We start from the raw sequence: 19915 nt of genomic DNA, 5'->3' as shown, positions 1-19915 counted from the left end.
TGGCCTAAAAAAGACTCATGTTTTGAGTTTAAGAGGGAACTGCAGATGCTGGAGAATCGAAGGTTACACAAAAAAGCTGGAGAAACTCAGCGGGTGCAGCAGCATCTATGGAGCGAAGGAAATAGGCAACGTTTCGGGCCGAAACCCTTCTTCAGACTGATCGGGGGCGGGGGTGGGTGGAGACAAGAAAGGGAAAAGCAGGAGGAGCCTGAAGGCTGGGGGATGGGAGGAGACAGCAGGGGGGTTGAGGAAGGGGAGGAGACAGCAAGGACTAACAAAATTGGGAGAATTCAATGTTCATGCCCCCGGGCTGTAGACTCCCCAAACGGAATATGAGGTGCTGTTGCTCCAATTTCCGGTGCTGCTCGCTGTGGCCATGGAGGAGACCCAGGACAGAGAGGTCGGAGACGGAGTGGGAGGGGGAGTTGAAGTGCTGAGCCACCGGGAGGTCAGCTTGGTTATTGCGGACCGAGCTGAGGTGTTCGGCGAAACGATCGCCCAACCTCCGCTTGGTCTCGCCGATATAGATCTGCTGACATCTAGAGCAGCGGACGCAATAGATGAGGTTGGAAGAGATGCAGGTAAACCTCTGTCGCACCTGGAACGATTGCTTGGGTCCTTGAACGGAGTCGAGGGGGGAGGTAAAGGGACAAGTGTTGCATCTCTTGCGGTTGCAAGGGAAAGTGCCCGGGGAGGGGGTGGACCGAGAGGGAAGGGAAGAATTGACAAGGGAGTTATGGAGGGAGCGGTCTTTGCGGAAGGCAGATATGGGGGGAGATGGGAAGATGTGGCGAGTGGTGGGGTCACGTTGGAGGTGGCGAAACTGACAGAGGATTACTTTTTGTATGTGACGGCTGGTGGGGTGAAAGGTGAGGACTAGGGGGACTCGGCCCTTGTTGCGAGTGCGGGGATGGGGAGAGAGAGCAGTGTTGCGGGGTATGGAAGAGACCCTGGTGCGAGCCTTATTTATGGTGGAGGAGGGGAACCCCCGTTCCCTGAATAGTGAGGACATTTCAGATGTCCTGGTGTGGAACGCCTCATCCGTGGAGCAGATGCGGCGTAGACGGAGGAATTGGGAGTAGGGGATAGAGTCCTTACAGGAAGCAGGGTGGGAAGAAGTGTAGTCCAGATAGCCATGGGAGTCAGTGGGTTTATAGTGTATGTCGGTCAGAAGTCTATCACCTGCAATGGAGATGGTGAGGTCAAGGAATGGTAGGGAAGTGTCGGAAATGGTCCAGGTGTATTTGAGTGCCGGATGGAAGTTAGTGGTGAAGTGGATGAAGTCAGTCAGTTGTGTGCGGGTGCAGGAGGTGGCACCAAAGCAGTCGTCGATGTAGCGGAGGTAGAGGTCGGGGATGGGGCCCTGGTATGTATTGAACAGGGATTGCTCGACGTAACCTACAGATCATGTTTTGGGTACCGGGCCTTCGAGCTTTCACCAGTCATTCTTGTTCTGCTGGTGGGTGCGTAGGGGTGCTGTCTTTGGCTGTAGTGGGTTTTTGATGGAGTCCCTTTTTTTTGGTCCCAGGGTTTTTGCTTCCTAATCGAGCTCCTTGACTTGCTTCGATAGGTTGCCTCCAAATAATAGTATTGGTGGTTTTGTGGTCCCAGGTTTGCACAGACCCGTGAATTTTGGGTTTAGTGTGGGTTGAATGGCACTCGTCCTGATATTGCTTATCTCATGTTGAGTGTTGCAGAGTAATGCCAGTGCATCTTGTTGGTCCTGGGACATGTCCTTGTCATCCACTGTACGGGCAAATGCTGTTATCCCTGCTGTTAGGAGTTTCAATACTTTTTGTAATTTGACGTCCATACTTCTGACTCCTATTCCAATGTGTTTCCATATACAGGTGTTTACTATTAGAACATTCAGGGATATGCAGTTGCCCGGTGCCAGGTGTCTTGTTGTGGTGTCCAGTACAGCCTGTTCTTGTAACTGGTTTAGAGACATATAGTCTATACTGGCAGCTAGCTTTGGCTCCAGATTTTGACCAGTCTGGTCTGGCTGTATGAAATTGGACACCATGTCCAGTAGGTTCTCTCGTTCCTGCACCCCTTGCACACTTGTCTTTCCTTCTGCGGACCCCTCTTCCAGGTCAGCCCAGAACTGACCCGCAGTGCTCCCCTCTGATGAGGTAGAAGCACTGTGCAGCCCTTCAAGAGGTACTGCTGTGGGTTTATCATAGGGCCCACAGTGACCCGACTCCATCTCCCGGAGCCTGTCACGTTGGAGCAAATGCTCCACACACCGCTCCATCCGGCTCCAGCGCTCTCGGTCGCTGGCCGCCCGCGGTTGTTCAAAGTCGGACTCCTCTGAGTCCACGACCTTGTTTGTTTTTTGTCTAGCCTTACCGTCCAGCCGCGTGGATCTGGCTGGTGCGGAAGCGACATCGGGCACAGCTGATCCCACTATCGGTGATCCAAGTGCCGCTGGCTGCTGCTCACTGCCCGCTGCTCCGCGGTCCTCCCTCACCAGCTTTGTCGTAGACCTTGTCTTCCTTGTTTTGTCCATGTTCCCACCTGTAGTTCGAAATGGAAACAAAAAAGACCGCAGAGTAAACTCTTACCTGCAAGTTGCGGCTTTTTGCCGCTGCGGGGGAACATCGTTCCACCGCGTCTGACGTTTCGCAATGCGTGTAGCGATATGGCACGCATGCATCCTGGCGGGCTTCTTCACGTAGTCACTCACGTGACTCCGAAGTAAAATTGGCTGCTGCCGTAAATGACTCCTGGTGTGTAGAGAGTGGATGAGAAAGTGATACAACTTAGAACGAGTGTGAACAGCTGATCGACGGTCGGGAAGGACTCCGTGGGCCGAAAGGCCTGTTTCCATGCCTGTATCTAAAAAATATTGTAGTTGCATCTAGATTGTTTAGCCGGTGGGGCTGTTTATCTTTGAGATTAGAAATGTAACTAGTTCAGAACCACAGTGCTTCTCCAAACTGTTGGGGAGAAGGGTGTCAGTTAAAATGTGCCAAAAGAACAGAAGATAGACACAAAAAGCTGGAATAACTCAGCGGGACAGGCAGCATCTCTGGAGAGAAAGAATGGGTGACATTTCGGGTCTGAAGAAGGGTCTCGACCCGAAACTTCCTACCTCTCCACCGAGTCCGCGCTGACCAGCGATCCCCGCACATTAACGCTTTCCCACACCCACGAAGGACAATTTTTACATTTACCAAGCCAATTAACCTACAAACCTGTACGTCTTTGGAGTGTGGGAGGAAACCGAAGATCCCGGAGAAAACCCACGCTGGTCACGGGGAGAACGTACAAACTCCGTACAGGCAGCACCCGTAGTGGGGATCGAACCCGGATCTCCGGCGCTGCATTCACTGTAATGCAGAAACTCTGCCAGTGTGCCACTGTGACCGCCACTCAGCTGACGAAGGAGATAGATGAAGGTAGGGTGGTGGATGTTGTCCACATGGATTTGACAAGCCGTTTGATAAGGTCCCTCATGGTAGGCTGATCCAGAAGATTAAGATGTACGGGATTCACAGTGACTTGATCGTATGGATCTGGAGATGGCTTATTCATACAAGACAGAGGGCTGTGGTGGGAGGAGGATATTCAGGCTGGAGGCTTGTGACCAGTGGAGTTCCACAGGATCTATGCTGGGACCAGCTGTTTGTGATGTATATAAATGACCCAGATGTAAACGTAGATGGGTTGGTGAGTAAGTTTGCTGACAACACTAAAATTGTTGCAGGCTCAAATTGAGGAAGGCTGCCTGAAGATAAGGTGGGATATAGATCAGCTGCAGAAACGGGTGGAGAAGTGGCAGATGGAGTTTAACCCGAGCAAGTGTGAGGCGTTGCACTTTGGGAGGTCTAATGTAAGGGGAGAGACTGCAGTTAATGGCATTGATGTGCAGAGGGAACTTGGAGCCTAAATCCATGGCTCACTGAAGGTGGCAGCACAAGTAGTAAAGAAGGCTCATGGTTTCCTTGCTTCCATTGCTGGGGGCATTGAATATCAGAGTTGAGACGTCACAGTGCAGGTCGATGGGACTTTGGTCAGGCCCCATTTGGAATTTTGCATGCAGTTCTGGGTGCCCCATTATGGAAAGATGTGGAAGGTTTGGAAGCTTTGGAGAGGGTATACAGAGGGTTTTCCAGAATGCTGTCTGGATTTGAGAGTTCCAACCACAGGGAGAGGTTGGATAGACCTGGAATGTTTTCTCCAGAACTTCAGAGGTTGAGGGGAGACTTGAAATGGTGAAATGAAGAGAGGCATAGATATGGTAGACAGTCTGAACCTTTTAGAGGGGGAGAGTTGAATGCAGATGTGCGCGGCGAGTGTTTTACAGAGGGTGGTCTGAAGAAGTGTTTCGGCCCAAAACGTTGCCTATCTCCTTCGCTCCATAGATGCGGCTGCACCCGCTGAGTTTCTTCAAAACATTGTGATATTTGCCTGAACTACCTCCTGTGGCAGCTCGTTCCACACACCCACCCACCACCCTTTGTTAAAAAAAGTTGCCCCTCAGGTTCCAATAAAATCTACCCCACCCCCCTCAACCTATGTCTGGTTCCCCCTAATCATTGGGCAAACACAATGTTAACCTGCTATTCTGACCGTGAGTGTGGGGAGGAACTGCTGATGCTGCTTTACACTGAAGATAGACACAAAAGGCAGGATCAGGTAGCGTCTCTGGAGAAAAGGAATAGGTGACGTTTCGGGTCGAGACCCTTCTTCAGACAGACAAATGTTCTCAATTCTGACTGACTCCTTGACGACTCTGGTCTTTGCCTAACTTGCCCAATCAATGAAGACTTTTGGACGCATATTTTAAAATTGCTTCAACTTAAACATAGGGTAAATACACAAAGTATTTTTCCCAGGGTAGGGGAATCGAGAACCAAAAGACATTGTTTTAAGGTGAGAGAAGCAAGGTTTAATAGGCAGCTGAGGGGCAACTTTGTGGATGTGGATGTGGATGTGGAGAGGATGTTTCCACTGGTGGGAGAGTCTAGGACCAGAGGTCACAGCCTCAGAATTAAAGGGCACTCTTGCAACGAGCTGCCAGAGAGGGTAGCTGAGGCAGATTGCAATAATGTTTAGAAGGCATTTGGACAGGTACATGGATAGGAAAGGTTTAGAGGGAAGATAAATACAAAAAGCTGGAGTAACTCAGTGGGTCAGGCAGCATCTCTGGAGACGTTTCGGGTCAAGACCCTTCTTCAGACATGGGCCAAACATGGGCAGTTGGGACTAGAGTCGATGGAGCATCTTGGCCAGCACGAGCAAGTTGGGCCGAAGGGCCTGTTTCCATGCCGTATGACTCCATGACTGTTTCATTGCTTGAGTAAGTGCGGTGATACAGTTTGCTATTCCGTTTACTGTGAAAGAGCGTTTGAGTTCTTAATGAGTTCTCCATTGAATGGTGAACGTTTCAAAGGTTTGAAGATTAAGGTCTGTCAAGCAGTGCTCTCGTGTCACTTCTATTTTGTTTTTGCTTTCCTTCCAGTGTACGCACACAAGCCCGACCCTCCTCAGTATTCCCACACCGCACGGTTCCCATCGACAATGGTGGTGGCGGACACAGGAAGTATCAGTGCGCTAGCGAGCATGTCCTCCAGCAAACAGGTAACAAAGTGTGCACGGGTACAACACCTTCCCCACAGATACACACCCCTGGCATTTAAAGACCGTGAGCAAATTTGGGCCCCGCATATGGGGAAGGATGTGCTGCCTCTGGAGAGGGTCCAGAGGAGGTTTACAAGAATGATCCCAGGAATGAGTGGGTTAGCATATGATGAACGTTTGACCACACTGGGCCTCTACTCGCTGGAGTTTAGAAGAATGAGTGTTCACCTCATTGAAACTTACAGAATAATGAAAGGCATAGATAGAGTGGATATGGAGAGGATGTTTCACACTGGTGGGAGAGTCTAGGACCAGAGGTCACAGCCTCAGAATTAAAGGGCACTCTTTTAGAAAGGAGGTGAGGAGGAACTTCTTTAGTTAGAGGGTAGTTAATCTGTGGAACTCATTGCCTCAGACAGCTGTGGAGGCCAAGTCAGTGGATATTTTTAAGGCAGACATAGACAGTTGAACAGGTGTCAAGGGTTATGGGGATATGGCAGGAAAATGGGATTAGGAGGCTGAGATCAGCCATGATTGAATGGGCCAAATGGCCTAATTCTACTTCTATAGCTTGTGTACTTGTGATATAGATTAACTGAGGACAAGACAAAGTTGACGATCTAGAATGGGGTACACAGAAGATTTACGATGATGTTGCCAGGACCCGGGGCCCTTCAGCAAAAATTATACATGATTACAATTAAGCCGTCCACAGTGTACAGATACATGTTAAAGGGAATAATGGGAATAAAGTTTCAATAGACAATAGACAATAGGTGCAGGAGTAGGCCATTCGGCCCTTTGAGCCAGTACCACCATTCACTGTGTTCAGCGAGGTAAACCAGTAAAGTCTGATCAAGGATAGTCCAAGGGTCTTCAAAGGGGTAGATAGTAGTTCAGGACTGCTCTCCGGTTGTAGGTAGGATGGTTCAATTGCCTGATAACAGCTGGGAAGAAACTGTCCTTGAATCTAGAGGTGTGCGTTTTCACACTGCCATACCTTTTGCCTGACGGGAGAGGGGATAAGAGTGAGTGGTCGGGGTGCGACTCATCCTTGATTATGCTGGTGGCCTTGCCGAGGCAGCGTGAGGTGTAAATGGAGCCAATGGAAGGGAGGTTGGTTTGTGTGATGGTCTGGGCTGCCTCCACAATTCGCTGCAATTTCTTGCAGTCTTGGATGGAGCTGTTCCCATTCCATGCTGTGATGCATCCCGATAAAATGCTTTCCATCGTGTATCTGTAGAGGAATTGTCGGAACATTGTCCCCATTCTTGTGTGGCTTCATGTCAAGTTGAACTGAAGATGTTCTACTATGTTAGAGGGACCAAACAAATGAAAGTTGATGTCAAATTTCAAAAAGATTGAAAATGAGGAATTGTTCCCGCAAATTAATGTGTCGGAAGGAACTGCAGATGCTGGTTTATACCGAAGATAGACACATAGTGCTGGAGTAACTCAGCATATCAGGTAGTGTCTCTGGAGAAAAACGGAGAGTGATGTTTCGTGTCGCAACTCGTCATCAGATTCAGAAAGGTCTTGATCGGAAACGCAAGCCATCCTTTTTCTCCAGAGGTGCTGCCTGACCCACTGTGTTACTCCAGCACTCTGCGTCTATCTTCAACCAAAGGGTGTCACTGAGTGTGCCTTGGAAAATGTCCTTTGTTAGATGACTTACGCATGGAAGATAGAGATATAAGATCAAGGATCTTCTGATTCTTGTAATCAATGCTTCCCTTTCAAATTCAATTTTAATTGTCATGCTTCCCTTTGCACTGGTCTCTTTCTTTGCACTGGAACTTGGAACATAGAGCAGTACACAACAGGAACGGCCTGTGGGGAAGTCTGAAGAAGGGTCTCGAACTGAAACATCTCCTATTCCTTTTCTCCAGAGATGCTGTCTGTCCCGCTGAGTTACTCCAGCTTTTTGTACCCATCTCCTTGCATTTTGTAGGACTGGCAAATTGCATATTGTTCCCCGTAAGTTTATAACAGAACCACACTTCAAAAGTATTTCATTGGTATTAAGTGCTTTTGGACTTTCTGAAGTTATAAAAGTTATATAGAACAGTGCCACACAAGAACAGGCCCTTCAGCCCACAATGCCTGTGTTGTCCATGGTGCCAAATCAAACTCTTATCTGTCGGCACGTAAAGCATAAATCTATGTCTCCTTCTTCTTGCGTATGACGTGCACAGCCTAAAGGTGTAGGACGACCTGTTCTATTTGATTGTGCACGCCGGGTTGATTGCATTCGTCGAAACAGGGCGGACCATGTGAAGGCTGCAATCTCCCACCCCATAAATCTATGTAAGATGGAACTGCAGATGCTGGTTTAAACCGAAGATAGATACTAAAAGCTAGAGCAACAAAAGCTGAAGTCTGGAGAAGGGTCTCGACCCGAAACGTCACCTATTCATTTTCTCCAGAGATGCTGTCTGATCCACTGAGTTACTCCAATTTTTTTGTGCCTATCTTAAGAATAAATCAATATTTGTGAAAATGGATAGACATATGGTTATGCGGGAATATGGATATTCTCTGCATCGTCAGATGCTTATCCAAACGCTGCATAAACGCCACCATCGCATCCACCTCCACTAACACACCTGGCAGCACATTCCAGGCACCCTACTCTCACTGTATAAAAAACTTTTACACTTTGCCCCTCTTAACTTACAACTAATCTCTCTAGTATTTGTATCTCTCTAGTAAGTTCTACCTACCTCTGCCTCTCAGTTCTACCCTATCTATGCCTCTCATCATTTTATACACTATTAGTTTTAGTTTAGAGACACAGCGCGGAAACAGGCCCTTCGGCCCAACAGGTCCGCGCCGACCAGTGATCCCCACACATTAACATTATCCTACACACACAAGGGACAGTTTTTACATTTACCAAGCCAATTTACCCACATAACTGTACGTCTTTGGAGTGTGGGGGGAAACCGAAGATCTCGGAGTAAAACCCACGTGTTAAGGGGGAGAAAGTACAAGCTCTGTACAGAAATGCACCCGTAGTCGGGTTCGAACTACGGGATCGGGATTGGGGATGTGCAAAGATTGGTGGTGGGATGGGGGTGTCGGTTTACCCCACGACAGAAGACGGAGGAGTTGTACAGTTTGATAGCCACATTAAAGAAGGTCTGAAGAAGGGTCTCAACCCAAAACATCACTCGTTCCATCTCTCCAGAGATGCTGCCTGTCCCGCTGAGTTACTCCAGCTTTTTGCGTGTATCTTCGGACAGAAGGATCTCCTGTGGCGTTCTGTGCTGCATCTTGGTGGAACCAGTCTGTTGCTGAAGGGGCTCCTCAGGTTGACCAGTGTGTCATGGAGCTGTATTGTCCAGGATGCTCCGCAGTTTGAGGAGCATCCCCCCCCCCCCCTCCTAGACCACCCCCCATGAATCCAACTCCACCCCCAGGATGGAGCCAGCCTTCCTGATGTGTTTGTTACCTCTAACCCAGACTCCATTCTGGTAAACCTCTGCATCCTTTCTAATGCCTCCACACCCTTCCAGTAATGGGGCGACACTATTTTGAAACAATGCATAGAGTTTCTCCCAGTGTTCCAGCCAGCTTGTAGCCCCACCCAACCAACCACAAAAGATGCATTCCTGTAAAGAACACAAAGTACTGGAGTAACTCAGCGAGCTAGGCAGCGTCTCTGGAGAACATGGATAGGTGACGATTTGCTCCCCAGGGACGCCTTCTGACCCGCTGAGTTACTCCAGTACTTTGTGTCCTTTTGGATAAACCGGTATCTGCAGTTCTTTATTTCTACAAATGCACTCCCGTCTTGATTTTTGTCTGAAGAAGGGTCTCGACCCGAAACGTCACCCATTCAATCTCTCCAGAGATGCTGCCTGGCCCGCTGAGTTACTCCAGCATTTTATTTCCATCTTTGCTTTTTGCAGTATTTGCTGTATGAGAATTGGCTATTGTGTTCCCTCGTTCAATGATGTCACAGTATTTTATAGTCACGTATACCCAAGAACAGTGGAAGTCTTCTTTTGCATTTGGTTCAATAACATTCCTGCTGCAAAATTAGGCACAAATATAGTTTAATTTAGTTGCTTACTATTGTCTGGTGTACCGAGGTACAGTGAAAAGCTTTTTTGTTGCGTGCTAACCAGTCAGCGAAAAGACTACACATGATTACAATCCAGTGCCATCCACTGTGTACAGATACAGGGTAAAGGAAATAACATTCAGGGTAAGATACACTTCAGGAAAATCTGATGAAGGATAGTCCGAAGATCTCCAATGAGGTAGATGAGAGGTCAGGACTGGTCTCTTGTTGGTGATAGGATGGTTCAGTTGATAAAACAGCTGGGAAGAAACTGTCCCTGAATCTAGAGGTACCTGTGTGCGTTTTCGCACTTCTGTACCTTTTGCCTGATGAGAGAGGGGGGAAGAGGGAGTTGAGACTGGTCCTCGATTGTGCTGCTGGCCTTGCCGAGGCAGCGTGAAGTGCGGATGGAGTCAATGGAAGGGTGGTTGGTTTGTGTGATGGTCTGGGCAACGTCCACAACTCCGCAATTTCTTGCAGACTCCAAAACCTTGCTGTGATGCATTCCCAATAAAATGCTTCCTGTGGTGCATCTGTAGAAGTTGATGAGAGTTATTGGGGTCATGCCAAGCTTCCTACGCCTTCTAAGGAAGTAGAGGCGTTGCTGTGCTTTCTTGGCTATTGTTTCGGTATGGCTGTTCCAGGACAAGTTACTTGTCGTTTTTACTCCTTCTAAGAACTTGAAGCGTCTCTACTTTGAAGCCATCAATGTATAATGTGCCTGACCCGCTGAGTTACTCCAGCACTGTGCCGCTTTGCTTCCTAAAGACGATCACAATGATTGTAAAAACAAAAAAGTACCTTACTACAAAACTACACTTCAAAAGTATTGCATTGGTGTAGGGTCCTTTTGAACATTGTGTTGCTGCAATAAGGGACTAGTCTGATCTGAGTATTGTAGTGTCAATGACGTTACTTTTGAATTGGAAAGTGTGAAGTGTAAATGAGTGTGAAAGAGTTTAGTGTAAATGGAGCAGCTGGGCTTGTACACTCTGGCGTGTAAAAGGATGAGAGGGAATCTCATTGAAACATATAAGATTGTTAAGGGCTTGGACACGCTAGAGACAGGAAACATGTTCCCGATGTTGCGGGAGTCCAGAACCAGGGGCCACAGTTTAAGAATAAGGAGTAAGCCATTTAGAACGGAGACGAGGAAACACCTTTTCACACAGTGAGTGGTGAGTCTGTGGAATTCTCTGCCTCAGAGGGCGGTGGAGGCAAGTTCTCTGGATGCTTTCAAGAGAGAACTAGATAGGGCTCTTAAAAATAGCGGACTCAGGGGATATGGGGAGATGGCAGGAACGGGGTACTGATTGGGGATGATCAGCCATGATCACATTGAATGGCTGTGCTGGCTCGAGGGGCCAAATGGCCTACTCCTACACCTATTGTCTATTGTCTATTGTCATAAAATCAGCTTGATCACGTCCCTTCAATAAGGCTTTACTGCTCATGGGAAGCAATGTATTCATACATGCATCAGCTACATGGTTTTACCCAGCAGTAAGGATGCAATAAAAGTGAAGCCATGTGGAAAGAGATTGTACACGGAGCAGCTAGCAAGGGTCACATCTCCGTCCACCATTAATGGAGCCGCACCCAACTGTCATAAAACACAGGGCTGCCTTGTTTGTTGAAGTATTGCTCAGAGTGCAGTCGGTAACTGTCAGCGCTGTAATTTATGACAGCTTTTGCAATCTCGTGTTCATTTGCTTTTTCTATTAACCAACCCGTTACCTGCCATGCTGCTTTGTGGCCTGATTGCTTAGCGCACTCTTCACCTCTTCAGCCGCTTGGCATACAATAACTTCTCCCCTTGCATTGGATTACGTGGGAGATACAGCACAACAAAAACAGGCCTTTCGGCCCATCTGCTCCATGCTGGTGTCTATGCTACACTGAAGTTTCCTCCTTCCTTTCCAGTCTAAACCCATCAGCAGATCCTTCCATTCCACTCTCCCTCTCTTGGTCGCCCATACATTGCGTTTAAGAAGGAACTGCAGATGCTGGAAAATCGAAGGTAGACAAAAATGCTGGAGAAACTCAGTGGGTGCAGCAGCATCTATGGAGCGAAGGAAATAGGCAACGTTTCGGGATGGCGGTGCAGGCTCGAAGGGCCGAATGGCCTACTCCTGCACCTATGTTCTATGTTTCTATTCTCTCAGCATTAGACAGTCCCGCCATCTCGAGAATTAACTTTGTAAACCTACGCTGCACTCCGTCAATAGCAAGAATGTCCTTCCTCAAATTAGGTGACCAAAACTGTACACAATACTCCAGGTGTGGTCTCACCAGGGCCCTGTACAACAGCAGAAGGACCTATTAGCTCCTATATTCGATTCCTCTTGTTATAAAGGCCAACATGCCATTCGCTTTCTTCACTGCCTGGTGTACCTGCATGCTTACTTTCATGACGCTTTCAATCCCATGACCAGGGAGTCATAGCAAAAGCTCTGCGATTCGCTTGCACGTAACGTATTTGCCACCTTTTAGTTTAGTTTAGTTTAGTTTAGTTTAGACCAGTGGTTCCCAACGTGGGGCGTACGCCCCACAGGGGGGCAATTGAGCGTGACTGAGGAGGTCTGGGTCCAAATTTTCAATTTTTAATTTTTAGGATTTTCCATCAGGTAAACATATGTAGTTTATGTTTCAGATGTTATTTTAAGTAAATAATTTTTTTGGGGTAAAAAAAGGTCTTTATTGTGTAGTTATTACATGATCACCGCGCCATCGCTCTTCAGCTGAAACGGAGTTCACTTTTTAAATGATAAGAATTATATACCACCACATGGGGGGGGGGGCATCAGGATTTTAGAGGTGATTAGGTGGGGCATGGCCAAAAAAAAGGTTGGGAACCACTGGCTTAGAGAGATACAGTGCAGAAGCAGGCCCTTCGGCCCACCGAGTCCGTGCCGACCAGCGATCCCCGTACATTGGCAATATCCTACACACACTAGGGACAATTTACAATTGTACCAAGCTAATTTAACCTACAAACCTGCGCGTCTTTGGAGTGTGGGAGGAAACCGGAGGTCCCACGCAGGTCACAGGGATAACGTACAAACACCGTACAGACAGCGCCTGTAGTCAGGATCGACTCCAGGTCTCTGGTGCTGTGAGGCAGCAACTCTACCGCTGCGCCACCGTGCCGCCCATTAATCTAAAACCATAAGCAACAACATTAAAAGTAATTTAGACAGGTACATGGATGGGAGGGGTTTCAATAGATATGGGCCAAACTCAGATAGGTGGGACTAGTGTAGATGGGACATCTTAGTCAGCGTGGTCTGGTTGGGCAGAAGGGCCTGTTTCCATGCTGTGTGACTAATGAAAAGCACAATTGTTGGAGTAACTCAACGAATCAGGCATCATCTCTGGAGAACATGGACAGGTCTTGGGTCAGGACCCTTTGTCAGGTCCTCCCGAGATGTTGCCTGGCACAGCGGTAGAGTTGCTGCCTCACAGCACCAGAGACCAGGGTTTGATACTGACTATGGGTGCTGTCTGTACGGAGTTTGTACATTCTCCTGGTGACCGCGTGGGTTTTCTCTGGGTGCTCCAGTTTCCTCCCACATGCCAGATATTGTAAATTGTACCTAGTGTTGAGGATAGTGCTAGTGGACGGAGTGATCTCTGGACAGAACGGGCTTGGTGGGCCGAAGGGCCTGGTACCGCACTGTATCTCTATAGTCTAAAGATGAACAAATAGTAGTTGGAATCGTAAAATTAACTGTTCTCTGAGAAGAAAACCTAGTGCAAATAATTATAACAATGTTTTATTCTTAACTCTTAACATACTGATGAGAATTTGGTCGGATCAATGTTACAAGTTACAAAATGATTGGGCTGGAACAGGCTGGGAAGCGTAGCCCAATGGATGGCAGTCATATACATTGCGGAAACAGACACTTTGGCCCGCCGAGTCCGCGCCGACCAGCGATCACCTCGTACACAAACACTATCCTACGCACACTAGGGCCAATTTGCAATTTTTACCAATGCCGATTATCCTAGCACCCACCACTCTCTGTGTAAAACTAAACTTGTCCTGCATATCTCATTTAAACTTTGCCCCTCTCACCCGGAGAAAACCCACACGGTCACGGGGAGAACATACAAACTCAATACAAACAGCACCCGTAGCCAGGATCGAACCCGGGTCTCTGGCGCTGTGAGGCAGCAACTCTACTGCTCTGCAAGGGTCAGTGGAGTCAGCGAAGCAAAGGTCCCGGGTTTGGCAGCAAGGATCCAAAGAGGAGGTGACCAAGGTGATCGATGAGGGGAGCGCATTGTCCCATTGTCTCCATGGGATTTGAAACAGTCTCTGTTAGGCTGATCAAGATGCATGGGATCTCCAGTGACTTGGTTGTTTAGATTCAGGACTGGCTTACTCATAAAAGGCAGAGGATTGTGGTGGAAGAGTGTCATTCTTGCTGGAGGTCCTGTGACTAGTGGACTTCCGCAGCAGAACAGATATCAGCTGTCGGACTTGGGTCAGGCTGCATTTAGAGTATTCTGTGCAGTTCCGGTAGCCCCATTACTGGAGATAGTGCACGAGGTTGAACCAGAATGAATGCTTGGACTAGAGGCCATTAGCTACAACACCATATCTTGCACTAAAAACTTACCGAATAGTGAAAGTCCTGGATAGAGTGAACGTGGAGGGGACGTTTCCACTTGTGGGAGAGTTTAGGACCAGAGACCATAACCTCAGAATAGAAGGACGTGCCTTTAGAAAGGAGATGAGGAGGAATTTCTTTAGCCAGAGGGTGGTGAATCTGTGGAATCCATTGCCACAAACGGCTGTGGAGGCCAAGTGAATGGATATTTTTAAGGTGGAGATTGACGGATTCTTGGTTGGTACGGGTATCAGGGGTTGTGGGGAGAAGGTAGGAGAATGGAGTAAAGAGGGAAAGATGGCTCAGCCATGATAGAATCGCTGAGTAGACTTGATGGACTGAATGGCATTATTCTGCTTCTAGAACTTATGAACTTATAAATGTTGTGCATGTTCTTCATCATCCGTGCACTGTGGATGACATGACTGTATTCATGTATAGTCTTTTCTTCAACTAAATCAACTAAATCTTCCACTTCACCTGGGTACACGTGACAATAATACTACACAAAATTAAACCAAACTAAACTGAAAGAGATGATAGGCACTAAATGCTGGAGTAACTCAGCGGGACAGGCAGCATCACTGGAGAGAAGGAATGGGCGACATTTCGGGTCGAGACTCTTCTTCAGACAATAGAAGAGGTGGGAAACATTTGGATTGTTTTCCCTGGAGCGTCCAAAATTGAGTGGAGACGAAACTGAAGTAAATAAAATGATGAGAGGCGAAGATAGGGGAGACAGTGGGAACTTTAATCCCAGGGACAAATACCAGAGGGCATTGCTTTAAGGTGAGAGGGGCAAAGTTTAAATGAGATATGCAGGACAAGTTTAGTTTTACACAGAGAATAGTGGGTGCTTGGAACTCGCTGTTAGGGGTGGTGGTGGAGGCAGATATGATAGTGGCGTTTAAGAGACTTTTGGATAGGCCCATGGATGTGCAGGGAATGGAGGGATATGGATCATGTGCAGGCAGAGGTGACTTCATGTTTGGCACAGACATTGTGGGCCGAAGGGCCTGTTCCTGTGTTGTTCTGGTCTATGTATACTCCGTATACGCTGTATACTATGTATACTATACGCTCTATGTGTATATCAAGAGCCTTCTCCAGGGCAGCTCCCAGGCTCTGGAACGCCCTCTTCCAACTGATCCGCAATTCTGTGTCCCTCACCATCTTCCAGTCCCGCCTCAAGACCCATCTCATCACCTCTGCCTATCCTTAGCCCCACGTCCCCCTCCCTTTTCATCTGTGCATTAATTGCCTCATATTGTGTTTTGTATTGAATTCTGTCTTTACTTTGTGTACTAGTCATGTCTCTACTATTAATTTCATTCCCCTTACATGTTTTTCCTCTACCTGCTAAATTTTTGTAAGGTGTCCTTGAGACTCTTGAAAGGCGGCCATAAATAAAATTTATTATTATTATTATTATTATGTATACGCTGGGGCAGCGGTAGAGTTACTGCCTTACAGCGCTTGCAGCACCGGAGACACGGGTTCGATCTCGACTACGGGCGCTGTCTGTACGGAATTTGTACGTTCTCCCCGTGGCCTGCGTGGGTTTTCTCCGGGATTTTCGGTTTCCTCCCACACTCCAAAGACGTGCAGGTAGATAGGTAAATTGGCTTGGTAAATGTAAAAATGTATGTGTCGGACCGTGTTAATATGTGGGGATTGCTGGTCGGCACGGACTCGGTGGGCCGAAGGGCCTGTTTCCGCGCTGTGTCTCTAAACTAAACTAAACTAACCTCCGATGTTAGATACCCCCATGGAGTAGAGAGGCAAAGCTTTAAGTTGCTGAATTTCCTGGTACGTTTGCTGAGGTACCTGTCACTGATCTGATGCCAGTTGAGACTTGGCACATGAACAGCGAGTTTATTCACTGGCATGAAACAGGAAAGGCAGTGGGACAAGGGATACTCGTTGTGTTTAAAGCTGTGTTTGCTTTAATGATTTTAGTTATTTAAATGTTTTCATTCTGAACAATTTTTAATTTTTTAAATACGTCTTATTGATTGTAAAATGTTTCTGAGTGTCAGACACTGTGAAGTGCTAACAGCAGCCAAGACTTGAAGGCTGTGGTTTAACTTGTTGTTAGATCTCCAGCAAGTGCGGGAAGAACCCAGTGGGTCAGGCAGCATGTGTGGAGCGAATGGACAGATAATGTTTCGGGTCGGGCCTGGTGGGGGAGTGGGTGGGGAGAAAGCTGGAAAGGAGTGGTGGGGGGTAGGGCAAAGCCTGGTAAGTGATAGGGTGAAGAAGGGTCTCGACCCGAAACGTCACCAATTCCACTTCTCCAGAGATGACCCGCTGAGTTACCCGTTCCTTCTCTCCAGAGATGCTGCCGGTCCCGCTGAGTTAGGACAATAGGTGCAGGAGTGGGCCATTTGACCCTTCGAGCCAGCACCGCCATTCAATGTGATCATGGCTGATCATCCCCAATCAGTTCCCCGTTCCTGCCTTCTCCCCATATCCCCTGACTTTGCTATGTTTAAGAGCCCCATCTAGCTCTCTCTGGAAAGCATCCAGAGAACCTGCCTCCACCTCCCTCTTAGGCAGAGAATTCCACAGACTCAAGAGCCTGTCCCACCAGCATGCGATTGCATGCATCTAGTGCGGCCAAGCGTGGTCGCTTGAGGCGTACATCCTCGCGGGGCCGGTCCCACTTCCAAGAGGGGTATGGAGTTGTGTGGGGCTAGTCCCGACATCATACTCACCAATCAACTGGGCAGGAGGCGGGCCGACTGAATTTGGAAATCGCACGCCGTCGGGCGGTGACGTCATCGCGCAATGCCACGCGCTATGCGTACGCCGTCAAGACACTGCGTACGCCCGTCGAGACGCTGTGTACGCCCTTAATGCGCCTGCGGAGCCGACAGGTCGTTGGCGTGCGAAGAATTCAGACAGTGCGGGAGTCCCGCGCAATGTCGGGACCAGCCCCGCACAACTACATACGCCACCTGGGTACGCACAGATTTCTCCCATTACACATCCCCATAAGGTCATACGATAACGTGATAGGAGCAGAATTAGGCTATTCAGCCCATCAAGTCTACTCTGCCCTTCAATCGTGGCTGATCTATCTCTCCCTCCCAAGCCCATTCTCCTGCCTTCTCCCCATTACCCCTTCCACCTATAGCCCTTGCAATGACTTCACGTTACACGCTATTTAGTTTAGTTTAGTTTAGTTTAAAATAACCTAAAACCGTTAACCCAAAATCGTAATCCCGCCCGAATCACTCAAATGGAAGATTATTAATTCTTTTTTTTTTTTTTTTTAAATTTTATTTTTATTAGAAGTACGGTAAATTACAATACTACACAACACATATATCTTAATACATTTTTTGTACCGCATCATTTTTTTTTGAGCTTTAAGAAAAAGATAGAAGTAAGGAAAGTAAAGAAAGTGCGCAAGAGTCGTGAAGTGCAAGAGTGTTGGGAAAAGAAAGCCCCTTAGAAAAGAAGTTAGAGAAGGAAGTAAAGTGAGAAAGTAGACCCTAGAGAAGAAAGAAAAAGAAAATAGAGGAACAATCGCTCTATTATAACATTAAACTCCGCAGAAAGGGGACTACCAACCAAGTCTGTTTTTGTTGTTTTACCTCCCGTTACCAGGTCCTGATACCATTTATTTATTTATTTATTTTTAAAATTACTATTGCACCTCATACATAGACCACGTCTTTTGGAATTGGTCTGCTTTACCTGCTAAGAGGAATCTCATCTCTTCCAGATGTAATGTTTCAAACATATTTGATATCCACAAAGATTATTAAAGGGCAGCACAGTGGTGCATCTGGTAGAGCTGCTGTCTCACAGCTCCAGAGACTTGTGTTGGATCCTGGCTGGTTACGTTGCATTTGGAGTATTGCATGCTGTTCTGGTCCCCCCAACGTGGGAAGGATTTGAGGGCTTTGGAAAGAGTGCAGGCGAGGTTTGACGGAATGGTAGACAAAAATGCTGGAGAAACTCAGCTGGGTGCAGCAGCATCTATGGAGCGAAGGAAATAGGCAACGTTTCGTCCCGAAACGTTGCCTATTTCCTTTGCTCCATAGATGCTGCTGCACCCGCCGAGTGTCTCCAGCATTTTTGTCTACCTTCGATTTTCCAGCATCTGCAGTTCCTTCTTTAACGGAATGGTGCCTGGATCAGAGGGTGTTGCCCACAAGGAAGCGTTGGAGAGACTTGGAAGTTATCTCTGAAACGCTGGAGGTTGAAGGGGGACCTGATAGAAGCATTGATCGGCAGAGGCAGTGAGAATATTTATCCCAGGATTGAAATATTAAATATTAAAGCAGTGGTAGAGTTGCTGCCTCACAGCGTTGGGGACCGAGGATCGATACGGACCCCGCGCACTTCCTGTGACCGTGTGGGTTTCCTCCGGGTGCCCCGGTTTCCTCCCACATCCCAAAGACGTGCAGGTTTGTAGGTTAGTTGGCCCTCTGTAAATTGCCCCGTAATGTGCAGGCAATGGATTAGAAAGTGGGATAATATAGAACTAGTGTGAACGGGTGATCGATGGTCGATGAGGACCTGGTGGGGGCGAAGGGTCTTGGTTCCATGCTGCATCACTAAACTAAACTAAATGATCAGAGTAAAAATGACCTCTTATAGAGTGGTCTTAAACCACAGTGTTAACCCATTATTATTTAAAAGAGATCATACAAACATAGAAACATAGAAAATAGGTGCAGGAGTAGGCCATTCGGCCCTTCGAGCCTGCACCGCCATTCAATATGATCATGGCTGATCATCCAACTCAGTATCCCGTACCTGCCTTCTCTCCATACCCTCTGATCCCCTTGGCCACAAGGGTCACATCTAACTCCCTCTTAAATATAGCCAATGAACTGGCCTCAACTACCCTCTGTGGCAGAGAGTTCCAGAGATCCACCACTTTCTGTGTGAAAAAAGTTCTTCTCGTCTCGGTTTTAAAGGATTTCCCCCTTATCCTTAAGCTGTGACCCCTTGTCCTGGACTTCCCCAACATCGGGAATAATCTTCCTGCATCTAGCCTGTCCAACCCCTTAAGAATTTTGTAAGTTTCTATAAGATCCCCTCTCAATCTCCTAAATTCTAGAGACAAACATAGAAACATAGAAATTAGGTGCAGGAGTAGGCCATTCGGCCCTTCGAGCCTGCACCGCCATTCAATATGATCATGGCTGATCATCCAACTCAGTATCCTGTACCTGCCTTCTCTCCATACCCCCTGATCCCTTTAGCCACATCTAACTCCCTCTTAAATATAGCCAATGAACTGGCCTCAACTACCTTCTGTGGCAGAGAATTCCAGAGATTCACCACTATCTGTGTGAAAAATGTTTTTCTCATCTCGGTCCTAAAAGATTTCCCCCTTATCCTTAAACTGTGACACCTTGTTCTGGACTTCCCCAACATCGGGAACAATCTCCCTGCATCTAGCCTGTCCAACCCCTTAAGTAGTTATAGACTCGTAGAGTCATGGAATCAGCATGGAATTCAGTGTGAACAGGCGATCGATGGTCAGCATGAACTCAGTGGGCGGAAGGGCCCGTTTCTGTGGTGCATTTCTAAACTAAACTAAGCTCTTACAGAAACCTCCTGTCATTTTACCCTTGTAATGAAGGTCGGGAACTCGGTTGATAAGGTCGGATGA

The 19915-nt window shown here is 47.6% G+C and overlaps 1 protein-coding gene across 2 annotated transcripts in view; it reads left to right on the top strand.

The window, feature by feature from the left end:
* hnf1ba (HNF1 homeobox Ba) overlaps positions 1-19915 on the top strand; it is a 148642-nt gene that overhangs the window by 111460 nt on the left and 17267 nt on the right. For both annotated transcript variants that reach the window (XM_055657515.1, XM_055657516.1), the window contains one exon: positions 5471-5589. In XM_055657515.1, coding sequence (XP_055513490.1) covers positions 5471-5589 — 119 coding nt within the window. The remainder of the gene's footprint in view (positions 1-5470; positions 5590-19915) is intronic.

The sequence above is a fragment of the Leucoraja erinacea genome, chromosome 28 (genome assembly GCF_028641065.1).
Source record: "Leucoraja erinacea ecotype New England chromosome 28, Leri_hhj_1, whole genome shotgun sequence".
Lineage (NCBI taxonomy): Eukaryota > Metazoa > Chordata > Chondrichthyes > Rajiformes > Rajidae > Leucoraja > Leucoraja erinaceus.
The sequence above is the reverse complement of the archived record's forward strand: the minus strand, read 5'-3'. Positions and strand labels throughout refer to the sequence as shown.